The 20,599-nt window shown below is 34.1% G+C and overlaps 2 protein-coding genes across 3 annotated transcripts in view; both read right to left on the minus strand.

The window, feature by feature from the left end:
• Nucleotides 1-17,463, minus strand: part of Eps-15 (Epidermal growth factor receptor pathway substrate 15) — a 43,526-nt gene extending 26,063 nt beyond the window's left edge. For both annotated transcript variants that reach the window (XM_085943429.1, XM_085943428.1), the window contains exons 1-6: nt 17,405-17,463; nt 16,910-16,954; nt 16,682-16,816; nt 12,878-12,976; nt 2,722-2,859; nt 918-1,028 (exon numbers count right to left, since the gene is read on the minus strand). In XM_085943429.1, the coding sequence (XP_085799555.1) occupies nt 918-1,028; nt 2,722-2,859; nt 12,878-12,976; nt 16,682-16,816; nt 16,910-16,954; nt 17,405-17,431 (555 nt within the window). In that variant the 5' untranslated portion in view covers nt 17,432-17,463. The remainder of the gene's footprint in view (nt 1-917; nt 1,029-2,721; nt 2,860-12,877; nt 12,977-16,681; nt 16,817-16,909; nt 16,955-17,404) is intronic.
• The window catches only part of LOC147074236 (uncharacterized), a 626,724-nt gene that overhangs the window by 464,897 nt on the left and 141,228 nt on the right, over nt 1-20,599 (minus strand). The window lies entirely within an intron of this gene.

A 20,599-nucleotide genomic window follows, 5' to 3' on the forward strand; every position in this document is an offset into this window, starting at 1 on the left:
TATTTCTATTGAAAAATGTAGTGTCGACTCTATGAGTGAGTGAAAATTCAGATTTTACAACCAGTTCTGGGTGATCCCACGACTCAACCGGTGTGTTGTATAAATCTCATGCATTAAAATCAATGTTGGCATGTTTGGTGTAACAACAAACAAGTATACCGTTTAACTATACAGCTCACTGCGAGTTCAATCTACCGTACTGAGATTAGCGAGCAGTCATCACCATGGTTATTCAACGCAATTTGAATCCGCGGCATGGTAATTTATCGCACCGATCGCGCAACAGGTTAAATGAATTCGAGGGCTTAGTGCCAAACAACACTATCTACAAACAGGAGAGCCAAAAATCGTTATTTTAGATTCTTGTAACTCAACAAGGGAAATGTTTATTTAAAACCTAATGTTAATATTTTATAATTTATTGTGTATTGTACAGTTATCTTGCTTATGATGATGTTAAAATTTTTAGGGATAGTTTTAAAAAAATATCAAAACAAGGGTAACTTATGTAGTTAGCTTTAAACTTTACTGACGATTTAATAAGAAATTAGAAAAGATTGACATAACGTTGTTTGACTATCATGTAGCCGTAAATGTAAAATAACGTTATCTCAAAAAAAAAAAAAAAAACACTTTTTTGTAGATAACGTTGTCTGACTTTAAGCACTCGAATTGCACAACTCCCTTGCGCATGCACACCCGAGAAAACGAAATGTCACTGAGTAATTTCTATTACAATTATGTACCTAACTATTTGCTTCAAATTATAGATTAGCTGATTCGCAGTTTTGCAGATTTAAACATGCGTTGAATACAGATATCATTTATTGCAGATACAACCATTTCTAGGAACCCTCGCGGCAGGTTTCAATAAAGCTGCTGAAATATGTAATGGTTTAGTTTAGAAGAATAATTACCACAATGAACTCATGCCTGTCTAGCATGCCGTCTTTGTCTTGGTCGGCTAGGTCCCAAATTCTTCCCAGGGTCGGCAAAGGTAATTTCGATTCCATCAAAACACCTTTTACCTGCAATGTAAAACCAAAAACATGATAAATCCAGCAAAATAAAAAGCAGAAATTTAAAACATCGGATTCTGAAAACCAAAATAAAAAACACCAAGAGACTAAGAGTCACAAATCATATTCATGATCATCAAGACGGCACACATTCGGTATGTATCATGTTATTAGGAGCCGTTAGGTGGGTGTATTGATAAAATGTTATTATATTTTTGTTAAAATTGAGTTTTTATTATTACTTACTTAATTCATAATTACATATTATATTTACATATACAGCACACTCTCAGTAATCCGCCGCTCGATTATGCGACAACTACTATAATACGCCGTTATTTAGACTAGTTGACAGCACAAAATCAAGCTCTATAATTCGCCGGTAGTCGATTGTCAAAATTCAGTAGTCCGCCGCGTACAAGTATACAACGCAGATGAGACGGGTTTATTTTGGAAACTTCTCCTTCATAAAACGTACATTCATCGAGAAGAAAGTAATGTACCAGGGAGGAAAGTGCCCAAGGACCGCATCACAATTATGCCGTGCTCCAATAGAACCGGGACACACAAACTGAAACTTTTGGTCATAGGGTCGGGTCAACTTAGTATATAAATATGTATAATTTAGTAAATATTTGATTTTGATTATAAATAAAACCGTAATTTGCTAGTACAAATTTCTCAAAAAAACTATTTTTACGAAATACCTGTTTTAATTTTTACCATATTTTGTATCCATACACTATAATTTGCCGCTTTCACTAATTGGACACTTGTCTGGTTTTTGGGGTGGCGGATTACTGAGAGAGTACTGTAATATATTCTTTATAATACTACAACAGGGCAACAGGCCCAATGAAAGTAGTGTAATGAAACGGTAGTGTAGTTTAGTAATAGAAGTGAAACAATCACTAACACCCAGGCTTTGAGAAAAATCACATAAATATATTGTAACCTCACCAGGTCGAAACCCGGAGCTTCCGGATGAAAGACCAGCGCTTTACGCACTGGTCATCAGGAGCCGTTGAGTATCTATACTATCTATGACAATCGTCTTTAAATTATCTGTAAAAAAAGCCTTCTTAAAAGTATCTTTTTTATACAAAAATATTTTGATAAATATCTTTAGATGAAATGGTGTTAATGTTATATTGTTTTATATCAGGCTCTCATGTTGTGACAGAACCCACCCCGTTCAAACCCGATGTTAATCAGTAGCATCGCAGGGTAAAATAGGTGACGAGAACCTGGAAATCTATCGGGAGGATCTACCAAAATCTTATAGACTTATGCCACTAACTGAAATGTGTTTTTACTTATTGTATTTTTAAAATGGTTCATGGGAGAAGAACAAAGAAAATCTGCCAAGCTGACTAGGTGAAGAGATCTTTACGTCCACTGAATGATATAAATTATATATTCAAATGGTGGCAGTTTGTCAACAACAAAAGAACAGCATAACACATTACTGTTTGTGCTGCAGAAACCAAGAGATAATAATAATCTTCAGTCTAATTTTCAGTGACATTTTGCCACCGTAGTCATTTCTTGGCAGCTGTGATTAATAGGATGCTAACCACATCCTCTGTGAATGTCCAATAATGTTGACCCGACCAATTGTTGGGTCTATCAGGCCATCCGATCTGTTGCATGAGAGAGGTCAACAACACTTAAAAATATCAAGTGGTGTATGTTTACATACCTTATTGCCGGGAATAAGGCCATTGGAAGGCTGCAGCGATTCAAAGAGTTGATTATATTTGTCTCTCTCGGCCGGCTTCACCGACCAGTCGCTGGCTGGTGGCGGAGGAACCATCGGAGGCACTTTTGGCAACTCTCCCTGAAAACAAATTAAACATGCCAATGTAACATGAATCGTTTTTAAATCATCAATCATGTGACAGTAACATTAAGATGAAAGTTATTTATTTATGGGGTTAGATTATTTAGAATGTAAGCATTCAGTGTCTTAAAATGCATCAGTAGGAATCTTTTGGCAGAGTTGTTAGTGAAAATTTTATGATAAAACCAATAAAATTATTTTTACACTTTCTCCTGTAACATTGCAAAATGTCAATACTACTTACCATACTAAAATTAAAATAGCAAATCAAAAAGAATACATTTATCGATAGGTAACTAAAGTACAGCGATGTTAAGAATTGATTAATTCAAAATACTGTATAAAATAAATGTCTTGGCTCGTATTGGTTTACAAGAGCCGTCAGCGATTGAAAAATTTACATAAATTACTCTTATTGTTGTCAATGTGATAGGCGACACATTTGTCTGTGATGTTCAATAATTCATAGGTTGAATTACCATCTTAAAGATTTATACGGCATTATTCTATCTTGATATGTGCTGAAAAATACGCATACATGCACAGACAATGGCGGAATATTCACAACATTAAGGTATTTATTTCTTTCTATGCCATTGTCATGCCGTATTGTTCCTGTGACTGCCTCCATTCCATATAGGACTGAAAAGACATTGCATCTTATCATTCTCATTCCGAGTCTTAGGTTTATGTTGCGGCTACATGGTATCTTTCTCAGTCATGTAAAAGCAGCCCTGGCCTTCTCACCTCGGCACCCAGAGTCCAACCTAAGTATATAAAGAAACGTGCTCTCTCCAAGTCACTCCAATCACTTTAGGTCTAGGGCGGTACTATTGAACTACGTTACATAATTTTAGATCATGCAACGTTTTCTCTAAGTTGAGATAACTTGCCGTTGGTGATACCAATTATTGGGAGGGCAATAACTGTAAAATGAATATATTCCACTTGCGTTAGGTGAGTTTAGGCGGATGCTGTTTTAAAGATAAGCTCTACATTAATAATTACATATACCTCAATATACAGATTTTCACTTTTTTTAAAATAATTATGGGACTATTTTGAATTAGTCAAAAAAAAATTTGCGACAGTAAAAATATATGTATAAAATATTTGGAACTGTCATCAATAATACCTGCATTAAAATTTTGATAAACGACACATGACAAGACCTTCTTTTTCTTTATACTTTTCCTATCATGTAGTAAACGTTCGAAACTTATAATTTGTGCACAATTATTGTACTACTCACCAACCTTGACAGTTTGTATTCGAGGATTGGCATTGGTACAGGAGCATTCAAGACATCTTCAATGCATAGCCATGAAGGTGCATCTATACTATGTACATGATATGCCAGCGCAAAAACCGGAACAGACAATAAATGGCAATCAGACTCTACCGGAGTAATCTTGACCCACACAGGCCTGACTGAACGGTCCACCAACATTGTCAAAGAAGTGCTATATAATTATATTTGTCAATGATATGTCTTACGAGATTTTTCTATGATTAAATTAGGAATACAATCAATAAGCTGTTAATACAATTAATAAGCCAGGATACTGCATTAAGACAAGTATATTTTAAGAGGCTTTGTTGAGTCACTAGATGGAAAGACGGACAGTCTAAATGTGGTTTCTTTTAAGTTTATAGCTCAATAAATTGTCTTCTAATTTTTGTGGGCACTACCAATTACATATTGACAATTATTGTTGTGAATTCAATATTGCACAATTATATATAATATCGTCTCTGTTCTGGCAGAACACACTGACTGGAGAATACTAGTTTTGAGTAATTTGACTTTGAAGTTGTTAAAATGTTTGAAATAATGGTCTATCATATGAGTTTATTAAATAATCGTAAAAAGGATGACTTTAAAATAAAGACTGTATTTATTAAGAAGGTTTCCAGACGGTAAAGTTTGAAATAAGGAACATTTTGGTACTAACTCAATATGTAATTTTTTCGAATTAGTGTTTTCTGCCTGAACAGTGACGATATGCAAATAAGTCTGTTGGTAAACTATATTTTAATAATAATAAATGATAAACTGGCACTAATCACATTTTTAAAATAGCTTTAATAAATATATTATAGATATACAAAAACACGTCAATTTACATGCCAAATTTAACACAAACTTATTATCATTACATTATGTTGAGATAATAATCAATTATTAATTTAATCACCTGATATCTAACTAAAATTATTTGGACAAATGTCAGGTAATTAAAAATTTGACAGCATTATGTATTTTTTTATGAAGCAACACTATTGGCTATATTGGTTTTCATACCTTCCCAATTTGTCAAGATTCTTTTTATTGAAAATTCATCATTTATCTTCTATCAAAGTAGCAGCTAACAGCCATCAGGACAATTTATTATTAGAGAATAATATGTTTATCTTCTACATAACAATAAAGGCAGTCACAAGTTAAAATTAAAGGTAGTCGATTGCAAGACATAATTTTTGATTCCTGGGTGATACATGAAAATTCCTGGGAGAGTGAATCCTGCTGATAACGAAATAAAAATTAAGGCCATCGTATCCCTTTTATCAGCAAGTGCGCACACTACCAATTGTGCCAATGTTTTAATGATATATAGAAGAGAGTCATTATTGTAGATGCAAACCAATAAATTATCGATTTTGAAAAGTATTAGTTTGTGTTAACAGATGGCAATATAAAATCGTTAAAAAAATTTAATATATTTAAAAAAAAAACTACACTACAAAAAATATCAGTATTGTGTGTTCGTCTGTTCTATGTCTGAAAAGTTTGCCGACTACTGGAGTATCCGATGCATGCGAGACAAAACAAAGTTCATTGTCATATAAAAAACAAAAAATAAACAAGCTGTCGTTCATTGTGAGTGGCAAGTGAGTACATTGTTTTCTATGCCAAATTATACATGTCAATACAACAATCGAGTTGTGTCAACACCTCGAGTTTGGATTAATATTATCTTCATAAACAAACACTTTTATCTCGAATTTGAATTGTCAGTAAACATGGATGATGATCGTAGCTCAGATAAGGAAAGAATTTCATGATTATTTTGCATATCTTATGAAGGAATATAGTATTTTACAAGTGGATATCTTAATATAATTATATAATGATGATAATTATAATAATTGACAATGGTACTTGCATTTATTTTATTACAATCAAATAATATCTAAGTTCCCTCAACTCATTTAACAAATCAATTATGAAATCGCAATAATCGCTCCTGTACGTGCATGGATTTACTTGCACCAATAGTGTGTAGTTTAAACTATCTATTAAAAGAGCTGACTGTCTCAAGAGTAAGCAAGACGTGATGTTATCATTGTTTGGTACTATTTGACAGGTTGTGAAAATCGGTTAAGCCCAAAATGAATCTCTGCACGGTGCAGTTTGTTTTTTTACTGGCATGTTCGCTACTATCATTCTATTGCTCGGTCCAATTGTCACGTGAAGATTCAGAAGCTTCTGAACTTTTTTGATTCATGCATGCAATCTTGCAATTTGCACGATAATACGTGTTTACACATCCATTTTTTTTATTATGGCCGCAATAATACGTGTCAGCAGTAAATCCATGCACATGTAAATGGGGTATACCACTAAGACTATATATACAAAAAATATGTTAGCAGTCTTTGAAAGAAAAATATTGCAAAGAATCCATAGGCCAACATTAGAAAATGGGGCTTAAACAAGAAAAATGAGCCATTTGCTGGACATCCCAATGCAGTGATTCCCAACTGTGTTCCGCAAAAATCTGTGAAATCTTGCGTAAAAAAAGTACAACTGGAAACCTTTTTGATAACAGGGTAAACTTAGAAAAGGTTGAAGATTTTGAAATTTTAGGTTAGATATTACGCCGTAGTTATTACTGAAGTATGCAAGAGTTTTACTTGGGAGACATATTTGTATGTTTGTAGCAAGGGATTAAATATGAGTTATCAGTTGTCATTATTGAATGTCATCGCCTACTACTACTGCTCACTTTGTTTCTGTCAAGTTTTGAATGTTAACGTTATAGGCACAGCAAAGCGTTGATATGCTTAATGAATATTTTTGTTAATCCCATTAATCCCATCCGGATAATGTGGAAATATGTTAATACAACTTGTATATCCCAAGTGTAGGAAATAAATGGAATAAGTGTTGTTTAATTATTTTTTTCCAAAATTGAACGTAGTTATGCAGAATGTAGCCAGTCCACAATAATGTCGAGCTGAGATAATGGCACTTTAGCAACAACGTGATATTAAAAACGTAAAATTGTAAATAGTATTTTATTTCAAGAATAATTTTTTGCGGCTTGGCTATTTTCAGCAGAATGTAGAGAAAACCTTCTTGCATCTGATCTTTATATCTCATTTTTTTATTTTTTGTGGACTGGCTAATTTCTGCATAACTATGTCCAATTGATACTGACATACCTAGAAATTAATAAAAATATTAAAATTACCTATGCGGATATAGTCAGTTGTTGCAATAGAAAATTTGACAGAAAAATTAAGGGATGAATGCGACCTATATAACTTTTCGGAGCAGATTCCGTGTCGGTGATATATTTTTCACCTGCAGCACTAATTATACCTGTTGGTTAATTATTTTACATACGTAGGTGGCATTTCGGTTGAATTCTTAATTTTCCCTTCTAGACCAGCTGGGGTTCTGAAAGATTTTACAAAATGTTTCAAGGGTTCCGCCATACAAAAGAGGTTGAGAATCACTGAGATCATAACGAGGTTTTAGATTTTTTGTTATATTCTAAACTTACGAGATTGCTGAATTTGTCAAAAATCTGTAAAGTAAAAGTTTAATCTCCATAGTTGAAGTAGATGTTTTCAAATATACAAAAAATTGCTAAAATTACACTTAGAACCCATAATTTTGGAAAATGCTTGTATAGTGTCACACTGCCTTTAACCTTAGCGATAGGTAGGGGGGCCGTTTCAGGATGTGAGGGCCATGATAATAGCTGTAGGATTTTTGATAATTGAGCCCATATTCGGAAAATGAGCGTTATCGCGATAACGCTGTTTTTTCGTAAATCAATTTAAATTACGCGGCATACACCTGTGCATGCACTACTAAATATTACTTTGATATTCTAAACACAGCGGTTTCCAACCTGGGAGGCGCGATCTATTGCCAGGGGAGGCGCCAAAATTTTTGAATAAATTATTTTTTATACCATAATATCTACAAATAAATAAAAGTTCATATCTTAACGTAACAGTGAAAATTCAGTGCATGAATGTTTATTTTAATATATAATACATATATTTAAATCCTATTAAAAAAATATTTGGAGCGGAGAAATTTAAAAATGGCGCTTTTGCAAACGCTCTGTTTCGGTAATGCACAAAACGACCGCTGGTTGCATGAAAACAATAACCTCAAATTTAAATGTCACTCGTAGCTAAAGTGTCAACTGAAGCGTGTAGGCAGGGTGTGATATTTTTTTTTTAAATTGTTTTTGACGTGATTTCTTTAATATAATATAACAATAATACATGTCTCCACTTTTAAATGATTTCTACGCCAGATATATTGAAGCAAACAAAAATCTATTTCCTGAGTTCTTGGTTAGTTTGCTAATGCATTTTTCATATAATTTTATTAATAGTAAAAAAAGTCGCCTGCGGCGCTGCTTTGTTTCAGGGCTATTAAATATTTTTAATATATGGGTGAAAGATCCTGGCCTGTGGGCCCTATTCACTATGTGGAGCTCATGATAGAATCCATTAATTTTTGTCAATGAACGATGATGAATTTGGTTGACTTCTTTTAAAATTGATTGTGGTAATAAACAAGCTCATTCGTCGCATGAAAAAAAAATTAATTAAAAAATGAATTTGATATAAGTAAGTAGTAAAAACTTGTGTGTTAAAAAAGTGTCTGTATTATTTAATGAAATAAAGGGGGGGAGGCGCCAAGATTAGATTTTTTTTAAAGGGAGGCGTAGTAACATAAAGGTTGGAGACCACTGTTCTAACAATAGGGGCAGACAGTCCAAACTGACCATGCGTTGCATGCTGTTTATCCGTATACCATACTATCTATGCCATACACGACATACAGTCCAATCAACTTATCTGAATAATGGTTAAAAATGGAACTACTAGAACCCATATGGACGCCATATGGAATACGCCATTCCAATGTCAGATTCTGTCCAGTTGCGAGCCTTGATTGGGTAGTTTTCAACTGTGGTTCCCCCATCAAATTCTTCAGATAAGTTTGCGGCACTGTACACACAATTCATGCTTCCTGACGTTCACGGCATTTCCATTTGTTATTGCGATACATATTTTTTTTACTTTTATATATAAAATCTGAATCTATTTGTTCTAAAAAAGGCGTGTCATTGATGAAACTAGTAATTATTAATACATCAAAAACGAATAGTGGTCAAAATTATAAAACTTTTAAAGGAAAGATTATCAAGAAAATATACTTCGATGTTTTGATGTATGTGGGTAAATGCTGTGGGAAGTTGTGCTATACATTTTTTCAGCCGTTGAACAAAATAATTTATTTTCCAAGTTTTGGGAAATGGGAAATAAAATCGAATGGGATGCAAAGTAAATGGAAGACATTTTGTCTTGTTTGCCTTTTGTGAAGCCAACAAAGTGCTGATTGGTTAAAAAATATATTGGAATTTATCCCAATAAATGTTGGAAATGGACCTCCTGATGAAGACATCACTTCAAGTGACTCACTTAAAAACATAAGGTAAAGGATGTTACCATCAAAATCAGAGTTGTACGATTATTTTATGTTATACGGAAAAACAGCATTAAATTTGTTACCGTATATTTTATTATAAACATAGTGGTTTATCTAATAACGTTATTTTGTTTAATAAACCGTGTTCTCAATTAGTCAAACTACTTTTATTCATCAGAATTAAATATTTTCGATAACGGCGATCTCCACAACAACCAACTGAAATGTTTAACTGCCAATATCTCTGAACGCCGTTTTCAAGATAACGCTCGTTTTCCGGATATGGTCTCAATTGTTTCAATTCAATTTGATCTCAATTGACATATTGTAATGAACAAGTCTATGAAAAATTGAAAATGTTCATGTAACACTGTGGGAGCTATATATTTATCATCATTGGTTTTTTTCTGTCATTGAGAATAAATATGAAAAATTTTTGCTTTATTTTTATAGCAAAAGTAATTAAATTCAATCTCTCCCAATTGCTGATAAAAACTCGCGATTGATAAAACAGTGAACAAAAACATTTTTATAATAATAATAATAATAATAGCACTGTGATACTGAGAAACAATGTGAAGGCTCTAAAATTAACTAAATCAATTATAGCAGTGGTGTCAAACTGGCGAGCCAAGGTCACAATAATTATTTACAAAAAAATAATTCACACACAATTACGCTCTTCCGCCGTGCAAGGCATCGGCTATGTCGTTAACATTGCACTATTTACAACGCTTCATTTATTACTTATCTGGATTTGAAGACTTTTACATAGTACCTACATTGCCATGGCAACTTCGCCGCCAGACTCCACGAGTTTGGCTTGATAGTAGATGGGCCGGGTTGTACCTGCGGGCATGACCACCAAGATGTTGAACACATCCTCTGGGATTGCCCGCTTATGGAATTCGAACGAGCGGAGCTGTTTGCCAGGGTCCGTCCTCACACGGGCCCAATTGGTCATGGAGATCTGGTAGCAACCGAGGCCAACTTTGCGGCATTTGAGAAATTTGCAGCGTCGTATGGAGAGCGGGATAGTCCCGACTCTTCTGTAGACTCATCCATTTCAATTCGTGACACTCAGTATGCGGGTACACAAAGCGCTTAACGTCAGCGGACAGCAGAGCCAGTCCAAAAAACAGAAATTTTCTTTCTTAACTTTCTTCTTTAAGCACTATGGTGCATGGTTGCAGCATCAGTCCCGTGCGGCTCCGTCTCGGGACGGAATGAGCACTTAAAATCACTTCCTTCAGATACGTTTAAAGCGTCATAGAAAGCGGCCGTGCATATCCACGGTTGTGCATATATGACGGGTGGTGGTGGGCACTTTATATTAATTAGTACCTACATTAAAAATTATAATAAAAATCAAAATAACGCTGGGCTGTCCTCATATAATATCATGAAGTTTTAAAATGAAACAATAAACCAAGAGGACGAATGCTACCATTAAACACAGACAAGTTGCACATTTTTCATCATATTTTCCGCAATGACAAATATGCAATATTCCAACTAGCAATGCAAAGCATGGTAGAGAGCAGCAAAGGTGAATGCTGAAGGAGATTCTCTTGGCAATGCAACAACCGTAAGTGGCTCACTATCCAAGGAGATGGTGATCTGATACGAGTAACTGATGATGTAGTTCAATTTGGTCGACAATTGTCGATAGAAGACATCAATCAAGAGAAGACGAATTGAAATATTGTTTCTTGCATATTTTAATATCTCAGGTTACGGCATATATTGTGAAAGGTTGTATTGAAAACTTTATTATAAGAGATGGATCCATAATACAGGATAAATCCAAAAAAAATGAGTAATGTAGCAATGGTATGAAAGGGTGCATGTTGAGAATAATGCAGAAAGACCGCAAAAGAAACCAATGTATAAGGAGGCAGATAAGAGTACGTGATCTGATAGAGGTCGCAAAGCTGTAGGTAGTAATATGGAGAATATGCTGCTTGGTGAGTGGATAACCGCTGGTCAAATGCTATGCAGTATCCAAGGAACACTAAGTCCTAAAACTCACTGGATTGAACAAGCCATCAAGTGTAGCAGAAGCATATGGTAGCGATATTGGGAGAAGTGGAAGGAGCTATGGAAATGCTTTTGTCCAGTAGTGGATCGACACTAGACAATTAATATTTAAAAAAAAAAATAGATATGATTAAATTACTACATACCGTCCTACAGTCCTTAAAAGTTCTGTTTATTTACTATATCGATTTTAAAAGATTTAATTTAAGATATTCTGAACGGTTTTTAATGTTTCTAATTTTAGCTCAGTTTTTAAATAAATAGACATAAACGGGAATTTGCAATGTATATACAGTTAATTTTTCTACCTTATAATTATATCTTGGCTACGGACGTCATAATGGTGATTTGGGGAACTATGGACTTCCCCCAGCACTTTCAAGTATAATTCTACTCTCCCCAACCCCCGCTCGAGATACTGCATACAGGGCTATAAAATCGTAGCCCAGATTATATTATGATGGTTCTAGTATACATTTATCTTGTTTACGAAACAATGAAGCTGTATGAGCTGATCGTTATGTCTATGTGTAGGGTTTATCTTGTTTACGAAACAATGAAGCTGTATGAGCTGATCGTTATGTCTATGTGTAGGGATGAATAATTTCTGAGAGATAATTATAAGAGCAAATGTCAACATGACAGCAAGACCCGACGCTTTATTCAGATATTTTTGACCGTACTCAACAGTTATTGTTGACTCTAGTTGGACAAGAATATAAATATTACTATTTCACCCCCAGATTGTCTGAACAGATCCAATGTGACATTTTTATGTCACATTGAATGATCGGCCATATGGCAAATATAAAAAGGACAGACTATGATTGACGATGGTTGTTAGCCATTCACGTTACATGTTGCGTTTTTGCTCTGGATCATATCTGGATACACATCAATGATCTTTTGAGTTAAATTTAGTTACGTAAAACTCGAAAGCCAGTTTTGGGAAACTGCAACTTCATCTCTGAATACATTCATTGCTGAATCTTCTATAGGCAGTTTTTGTAGTTTATGAATAGTAAACATCCAGCCAAACGTCTCATTCAATGATTCAGTGATAAACTGCGATAGAATCAAGCTCAACGGTTATAATTCACAAATATTATGTTAACTTTTTAACTGCTGACCACATTTTATTATAACGTTAATTGCTACGCACTAGGTGCGGTGTGAGCATTGAATGACTTAAGCGATTGTTTTCTAAAAAATGTGGTGTTTGCTTACCAGTTTGGGTGGTGGTGTTTCCGAGTTGATATTGGACATGGAGATCTCTTTTCCCGCTTGTGCCAGGGCGACTAGTTTCAGGGCCACAAATAGCCCCCCCTGAGGAAGAGAAGTGCAACAGAAATTAGTATCATGGCAATATTATTATAGCAATACATATATAAAATCTAGGGGCGGCAGGTTATATGAAAGTATGGTGAAGCCAGCTAGTATGGCGAAAAAGTATGGTGGGGCGGGCTGGTAATCAATTTGTGGCAAAATTTGAATATTAACATTATATTATATGGGTACATTATAATGACCAAAGTAAATCCTCTGTGATGCCCTGAATTTTTTTTATCGCGTCGCTGTTTTTCGTAAGTTATCGACTATTGTTGGCCTGCTTCATTCAGCTGTATGAGAACGCCGATTCCTTGCCCCTCTTTTAATTTAATACCTCTATGTATAAAATAGATAAACTTTTCTCGTGGGCAATTATTATCTGTAGAAAATAATAAGATTCCGGGAGTTTGGAAAACATTTAGAGGGATTGAAATGTTTATTTTTATGACTTTAGTGTGGTTGGATTTGTAATCGCAGAAAAAAGAATATTCAATGCCAGGGATGGGCATACATGAGGTCAACGAGAGCCACATTCTGGATTTTCATAAATATAAAGAGCCACACCATAGTCATGTTCTCACGTAGTATTCAATACACAAATTCAAATTTAATTACTCTCGTCACTTATAAAATTTAGAAAGCGAAATTCGCGAAAAAACAAGTGTAATGGGGAAAGAAAATACTTTTTAGCCGCACTTAACCCAACGCAACAAACGAAAGCCGCACTTAACCCAACGGAGAGCCGCATTTGCCCTCATCTGTTCTTTGCCATGGCAACAGTGAAATATGGCAGCCTGTTTTGATATTTTTTTACAATGTACACAATATGATACGCTGCTAAATTAATAACTATCGATTGACAGTACTCGATGGAATTCAAATTAAAATTCTAATTGATCTATGTTTTGTACTATTCTAACAGCAATCTGTAATCTGTGGAATAGTACAAAATTTTGATTAATTAAAGCCCATTAAATAGTGATGGTCCATTGAATAATAAACTAAGATTACTAAACACTAGTACAAGCAATGACATTAATATGGACGAAGCATCTGGAAAAAATAATGACACTCACTTTTTTGTCGGGTCTGCCGAATGGCATAATCTGTTCTAACGCCATTACAATAAAGGTGATATTGCTATAAATTCCCGAAGCGTGATATCGCATAATGGAAATTGCTTCACGTCTACTTAAACATGTGCGAATATCGATATGCACGAATTTACTTGCTAGCTACTGTATTGAGCGCGTTGTCCATTTATAATGTCATTGAGTACAAGGCATTTTTATCCTAGTGCAGCCACCCTGCCAGATGAATTTCAAAGTGTGATGTTTGCTACTAATGATGATATGAAGATGGTTTTCCTCGATGGCTTTGAAAGAAACTGACTATAATAATATATTGTAAACATATGGTACTATGTTTCAAAGTCTGGAAAGATTTGTATTAATATTTAAAAAAAAAAAAAAAAAAAAAGGCATAGGTGACATATTTATTTTGGTTGTATGGTTTGTTTGAAGTATTCTATTTATATATTAATTTAATAATACTGACTTCCATCTTGTAGAATGGTGTTATAGGTACATTGATTTAAAATTCATACTTTTTGACATTACGTAAAACAATTGCTCTTTCATTGGTAATTTGAGGCGTTGGCACATTGATATGGAGCAGTTCAAGTATATACAATGAGATTTTATATTGGTAAGTTCCAGGTGAGTGGATTGTATATTATGATTTTTGCATGTAAGGGCATCTCCAACAGAAAAACGGAACACTGATACCTTGCATATACAGTACACTCTCAGTAATCCGCCACTCGATTATCCGACAACTACTATAATCCGCCGTTATTTTTACTAGTTGAAAGCACAAAATCAAGCTCTATAATTCACCGGTATTCGATTGTCAAATTACATGTCAAAATACAACGCAGATGAGACGGGTTTATTTTGGAAACTTCCCGTTTGTAAAACGTACGTTCATCGCAAGGAAAGTAATGTACCAGGGAGGAAAGTGCCCAAGGACCGCATCACAATTATGCCATGCTCCAATGCAACCGGGACACACAAACTGAAGCTTTTGGTCATAGGGAAAGCCGGGAATTATAAGCCATTCAAGAATATTTTCCCCACTGAACAACTGGTTGTGTCAAGTGATTTACTGTTTAATATTTAGTTAGTTTATAAATATGTATAATTTAGTAAATACTTGATTTTGATTATAAATAAAACCGTAATTTGCTAGTACAAATTTCTCAAAAAAAACTATTTTTACGAAATAACTGTTTTAATTTTTACCATATTTTGTATGTATGCACTATAATCCGCCATTTTCACTAATTGGACACTTGTCTGGTTTTTGAGGTGGCGGATTACTGAGAGAGTACTGTAGTTACAACCATATATTTTTTTTTACATGGTTTTGATATGGGACCAAGTGAAAGAATGAAACATCTTGGCATATTCAACTTGAAAATACTTAAATCGTGGACAATATGATGACTTGCCAAATATCTTACTTCAGTCAGGCGTCAATTTCTTGACTCGTATCTGATGTGTAAGTCTGGAGCATGGATTGATTATAAATGAGGTGACTTTTAATAACCATTTGCATTGATGCAGTCATGAAAAAATACAACAGTAGGTAGAACCACGTGTCTAGAAGCATGAGGTGTAGGAATTCTCGGAGTTGGTCGAAATTCTCAGGCAAATTATATCGTAGCGTTTTTGTATAGAAACACTACATCTGTTTATTAACATAGCCTAGAAATGTCACCCAAAATGATCAGTGTATGAAATTTCATACTGAATTTGTATCCAATGAACAATGTTTATCTATGGTGGAAATTTTGTTTATAAATAATATTTTTATAGCCATGTTTGTATAAATGGCTTTAAAATTGATTTAAGATTACTACTTACTGTTAATATAAAAATTAAATCGAAATGTCAAAATGAATAACTTTTGACAGTTCATGGGGAATTCTGAAATGAGTCAGAATAAATCAATATTCAGATATTTTCACCATGTATTTAATCCAGATGGAGTATAAATATAAAATTATACAATTTTTTTACAAGTTTTTAGAAGGATTGGATAATTTATAATCTTTATCAATGGTACACGTTAATAGTATTTGTTAAAGATATGGATATAAGGCATGGCACAGGGCGAGACTATTTGTAATGGTAAGTACACAGTTCAACAGGTTTAGTCATAGAGGAAGTATTAAATAAAAAGAGTGGCAAGAAATCGGCTTTCTCATACAACTGAATGAAGCAGGCCAACAATAGCTGACAACTTAGGAGAAATAGTAACGCGATAAAAAAAAAGCAGGGCATCACGGAGAATTTACTTTTGTCATTATAACGTATCCATTTAATTAATAATATTAACGTTAATTTTGCCGCAAATTGATTAACACCCTGCCTCACCATACTTTTTTTGTATAACCTGCCTGCTTCACCATACTTTCATATAACCTGCCGCCCCTAGCATAGAGGTATTAAATGGTTTAGTGCATAATTATTTAACAGCTAAATTATTTAATGTTAATTGATAATATCTCAAATGAATTGTCCAATAATAATAAAATGAACTTTTACTTGCCAGTATGTAGTAATCATGCATTACATAAATTAAATTACCACCGCTTTTTTAATGTGAGAATTTAAAAAATGGAATCAATATTTTTACCTTGTCCAAGTATCCCCTTCCTGAGGGATCTGATAGATCCCAAACTTTACTAAGAATGACATCACTAAGTTTTGATTTCTTGAGGAATCGTGCTGCATCTAAAGCTTGTATCACGCCGGAGCCGTTCGGGTCCACCTACAAAAATATATAGCAATCATGACTATCGAGTTTTGACAGATTCGTATGAGAAGAAACCACTGCTGATAAATAATAATGTAATGTTCTCACCTGATTATAATACGCCTCATAAATTGCACTGTGATTTCCAGCCACCTGAAATGTAAAAGATCTTTACGAATCACACTAATAACAATTATTTGAATGGGGCAATTAAGGCGGTTGTAAATCTACTGTCGACGGGGTGTGTGACATTTCGGAAAACCATTTGACATTTTACAATCACTGCGCTTTATATTCGTCGTCTGCACTGCGGCAGAGGTGCAAAATATTGTTTAGAATCGACTGAACCAATTTAGATTTCGATAATTGTATATTTAAAACGTTATATGCCGAAAACAATTCAATGTCATCCGCGATTCGCTCAAAATTCGATAATACACCCCAACAATCCACTTGAGGGTCATGCATTTGGATTTTTCCTACCCTCTGCAGATCGATATGGAGGACGGAAAAATCAAAATATTATAAACAAACCATTCTGTCACTTTTTGATGTAAATAGTTCACTTTCTACCGGTAATTTCATTAAATACACTCAAACTACCTGCGTAGGAGAATGCAAGGCAGCCATTTTTTACATCTCCTCTTGACCAATCAATAGACGTCACAAAAATTACTATTCGAACTGCCTGCTGTTTGAAACAGAAATATTAAATGGAGTTGTTACTGAAAAATATTAATATTCCATACAAATTTTAAAATTATAAAATCTAGATAGCCTGGAGCACCGATTCTTTACAAAATTAAACACAAATTACATTTTTATTGATTTCTATTCAATAATGAAATTTGGAATGTAGTACTAATTTGTATTTTATTTAATCATTTAAGAATACTTGAAGAGTGATTATACTTGAACATAAAAAAATCACCTTTTTATGAAATACCTAAGTGCTCGTCCGTAGTCATTAGGCGGGGGCGGCGCGGCGGCGTCTTGCGAAACTCAAACGTATAACCGTGTGTATTATGGCCCCAAAAAACACACTGTCTACGAACATTTTACACACGGTTATACGTTTGAGTTTCACAAGACGCCGCCGCGCCGCCCCCGCGCGACCACTACGTTCTTGCACTAAGTAGATATTACAAAATATCGCTACACATACAGAATATAAAACATACCTAGTTCTCTGTAAACTTTAAAAAAATCTTGAACTTTTGGACTAAGTAATTATAAGTGTTAAAAATGAATAAAGTCTCTTGGAACCTGAAATTTACAAAACATTAATTTCATAATATTATTAAGAAAAGTCTGTTTTGATGGAAACTTTATTCGGCTCATGAAAACCGATGAGTCGGGTTTCCTATGACATTTAAAATTTTTAGGTAAACTTTGCGTTGGTCGTGAATAATAATGTTGCCAGTAGTTAATATGCAGAATTACTGCCAGTAGATGGCAATACTAATGTTTACCGAAGGGAGCCAAATTTCAAAGTTTGATAATAACTATTTAACTAGGTACGTATCCTAATTTTCTTATTTATTTTTTTATTTCTTATTTCAACAGTGTTTTTAAATGTTTTAATACCAACAATTAAATTAGAAATGGGTGTTTCCATAATACAATTGATAAACAAAATTTTATTGTTTCTGATCTGTACCTACCTATTGGATACTTTTGTATAGGTATCTACCATACCAACGTCATGTTTAGATTAATAAAGCATGAGCATATCTTTTTGCACAAGCAGCAACGAGTGGTCTACTGTTCAACCGTCAAAATCAGATACCAGATTGCTTGACATAATATTTATTCGCCCTTTCTCGTTTCAAATAAATTGAATTATAAAAAATTCTCAAATCAAATATATTAACATCAGTGTTATTTATAAAATATAATATACCTACATTCCTGTTATTCATCAGCTGTCAAAGTCAGACTAGTGCTTCACACAAAAACCGGTGATGATATCGATTTCAAAAAAATATGTAGGTAGCATTGATCTATGCATTACATTAAATTTGTAGAAGGTGTGTTAATGCTAGTGTGTTATTTATCATGTAACTCATCTATCCAAATCAAACCATTCCCTGTGACAAGACAGCTGGAAATATCGATTTGTAATAACATTTTAAAACTCGTATTTTTATTAGCAGTGTATCAGACAGCCGCATCACTATGAACACTTTTATAGAACAATGACAGGCAATGACAGGTCATCCATAGACAACAACAGGAGGGCGGAAAAAGTAGGACCAGTCGTTGTGAATGTATCGACTTCTTACTTGAGTCGACAATGACCATACCTATTAATCAACATCAACCAACATATTATTGCTCGACGCAATTAGACTAGAAACAGAAACCAAACCTCTCATATTATTGTGATGCATGAAAGATATTTCGAAAATTATACGTAGTACCTACCATACCTACCTACCTCTCCTACTTTTTCATAAATGTATAATATCTATGCCCTATGATTCCTGTGATTCCCAACTTTTTTGGTTAGAGGAACCATTGAAATATCTTATATAAATGTTCACGGAACCCTTTACATGGCTGACTCATTTCAGTTTAACGCCATTATTTCACTTTATGTCTAGTGGCGTAACAAGGGGTGGCCGACTTGTTATAAACAAGCATTGTGTAGGTATGTAGACTCTTTCACTATTTTTTATTAATACCTAACTAATAATCGCCCATGACTTCATGCGCGTCATTTTTATGAAAAGAAAAAGTAGGCAACTATACCTATGCATTGAAGAAATGGACTGCTTCGTATTATTATTACCTAATAATTATTGTTCAATTTCTAGGCACGCGGCTCTCAACCCATGTCTCACCTCATATTACTGAAAATGCATTGTCTTCGAGAATAAAGATAGTCGTTTATAAGCTGTGCAAGTTTCATCAATATTGACCCGGGAGTTTTTGAGTCATAGTTGAACAAACTGACAGACATTGAAGATAATGTCCTCACCAAACCACACCGGGTCAATCAGACTGTATTATCAAAAAAAAAATGTCTCAAATTGCAAGCTTCGTATTTTTCCGCTAAGTGACTGGTAGTTAAAGACATCGCCTTAACTAAAGCTAACTTATGAGGGGGAATCATTAACCTGGGTACCTACGTAGTCTAATATTATAGCTTCAAAGTGTGTACCCAGCATCCTGTGGCCTGTTTATAATGTCCAGGGGCGTAGGAAACTCGTTTTTTTTTTATATTACCATTCAATCATTATTATTTTTTAATGCGCTGATGCACACTAACAATCATATATTAGGTACCTATATGTATGATTGTTTGTTCAGTAGATAAGATATTTTAAATGTAGATTATTGCTCTTCCATTATCGTATACATAATAATTGTAATAGAAATTGGTTTTGAAAACCATCTATCTCAGATTCTCAGGTTAGGAACTCGTTTTGAAAATACTTTCAAAGGAGTTCGCATTTTGTAGGGTCCCTATCCATATTATAATCTTTTGTTTACAGGGGAATAAATTTTGTTTGAATTGTCTTGCGGCAGTTGTTGAGTTTTGGTTAAGTACCTACCTATCAGTAAAGTTACAGATGACAATTCTTTGCTAATCCTGGCTACCATTTACGATGACAACTCTGCAAAGCTGGGTTTTCAACGGTAATAATTGTAATAACCAAGTTTCCATCAAAACTTAATTGGGAAATAGAGGTAGATGACGAGTCTAGTTTGATTAAGCCTAATATAGACCGATACCCAACTACCCGCAAACAAATACTTAAATATTCTATAAAATATTTTTTAAGTACTACC

Source organism: Rhyacophila brunnea, unplaced genomic scaffold (assembly GCF_057557595.1).
Source record: "Rhyacophila brunnea isolate RB1 unplaced genomic scaffold, BYU_Rbru_1.0 scaffold_16, whole genome shotgun sequence".
NCBI lineage: Eukaryota > Metazoa > Arthropoda > Insecta > Trichoptera > Rhyacophilidae > Rhyacophila > Rhyacophila brunnea.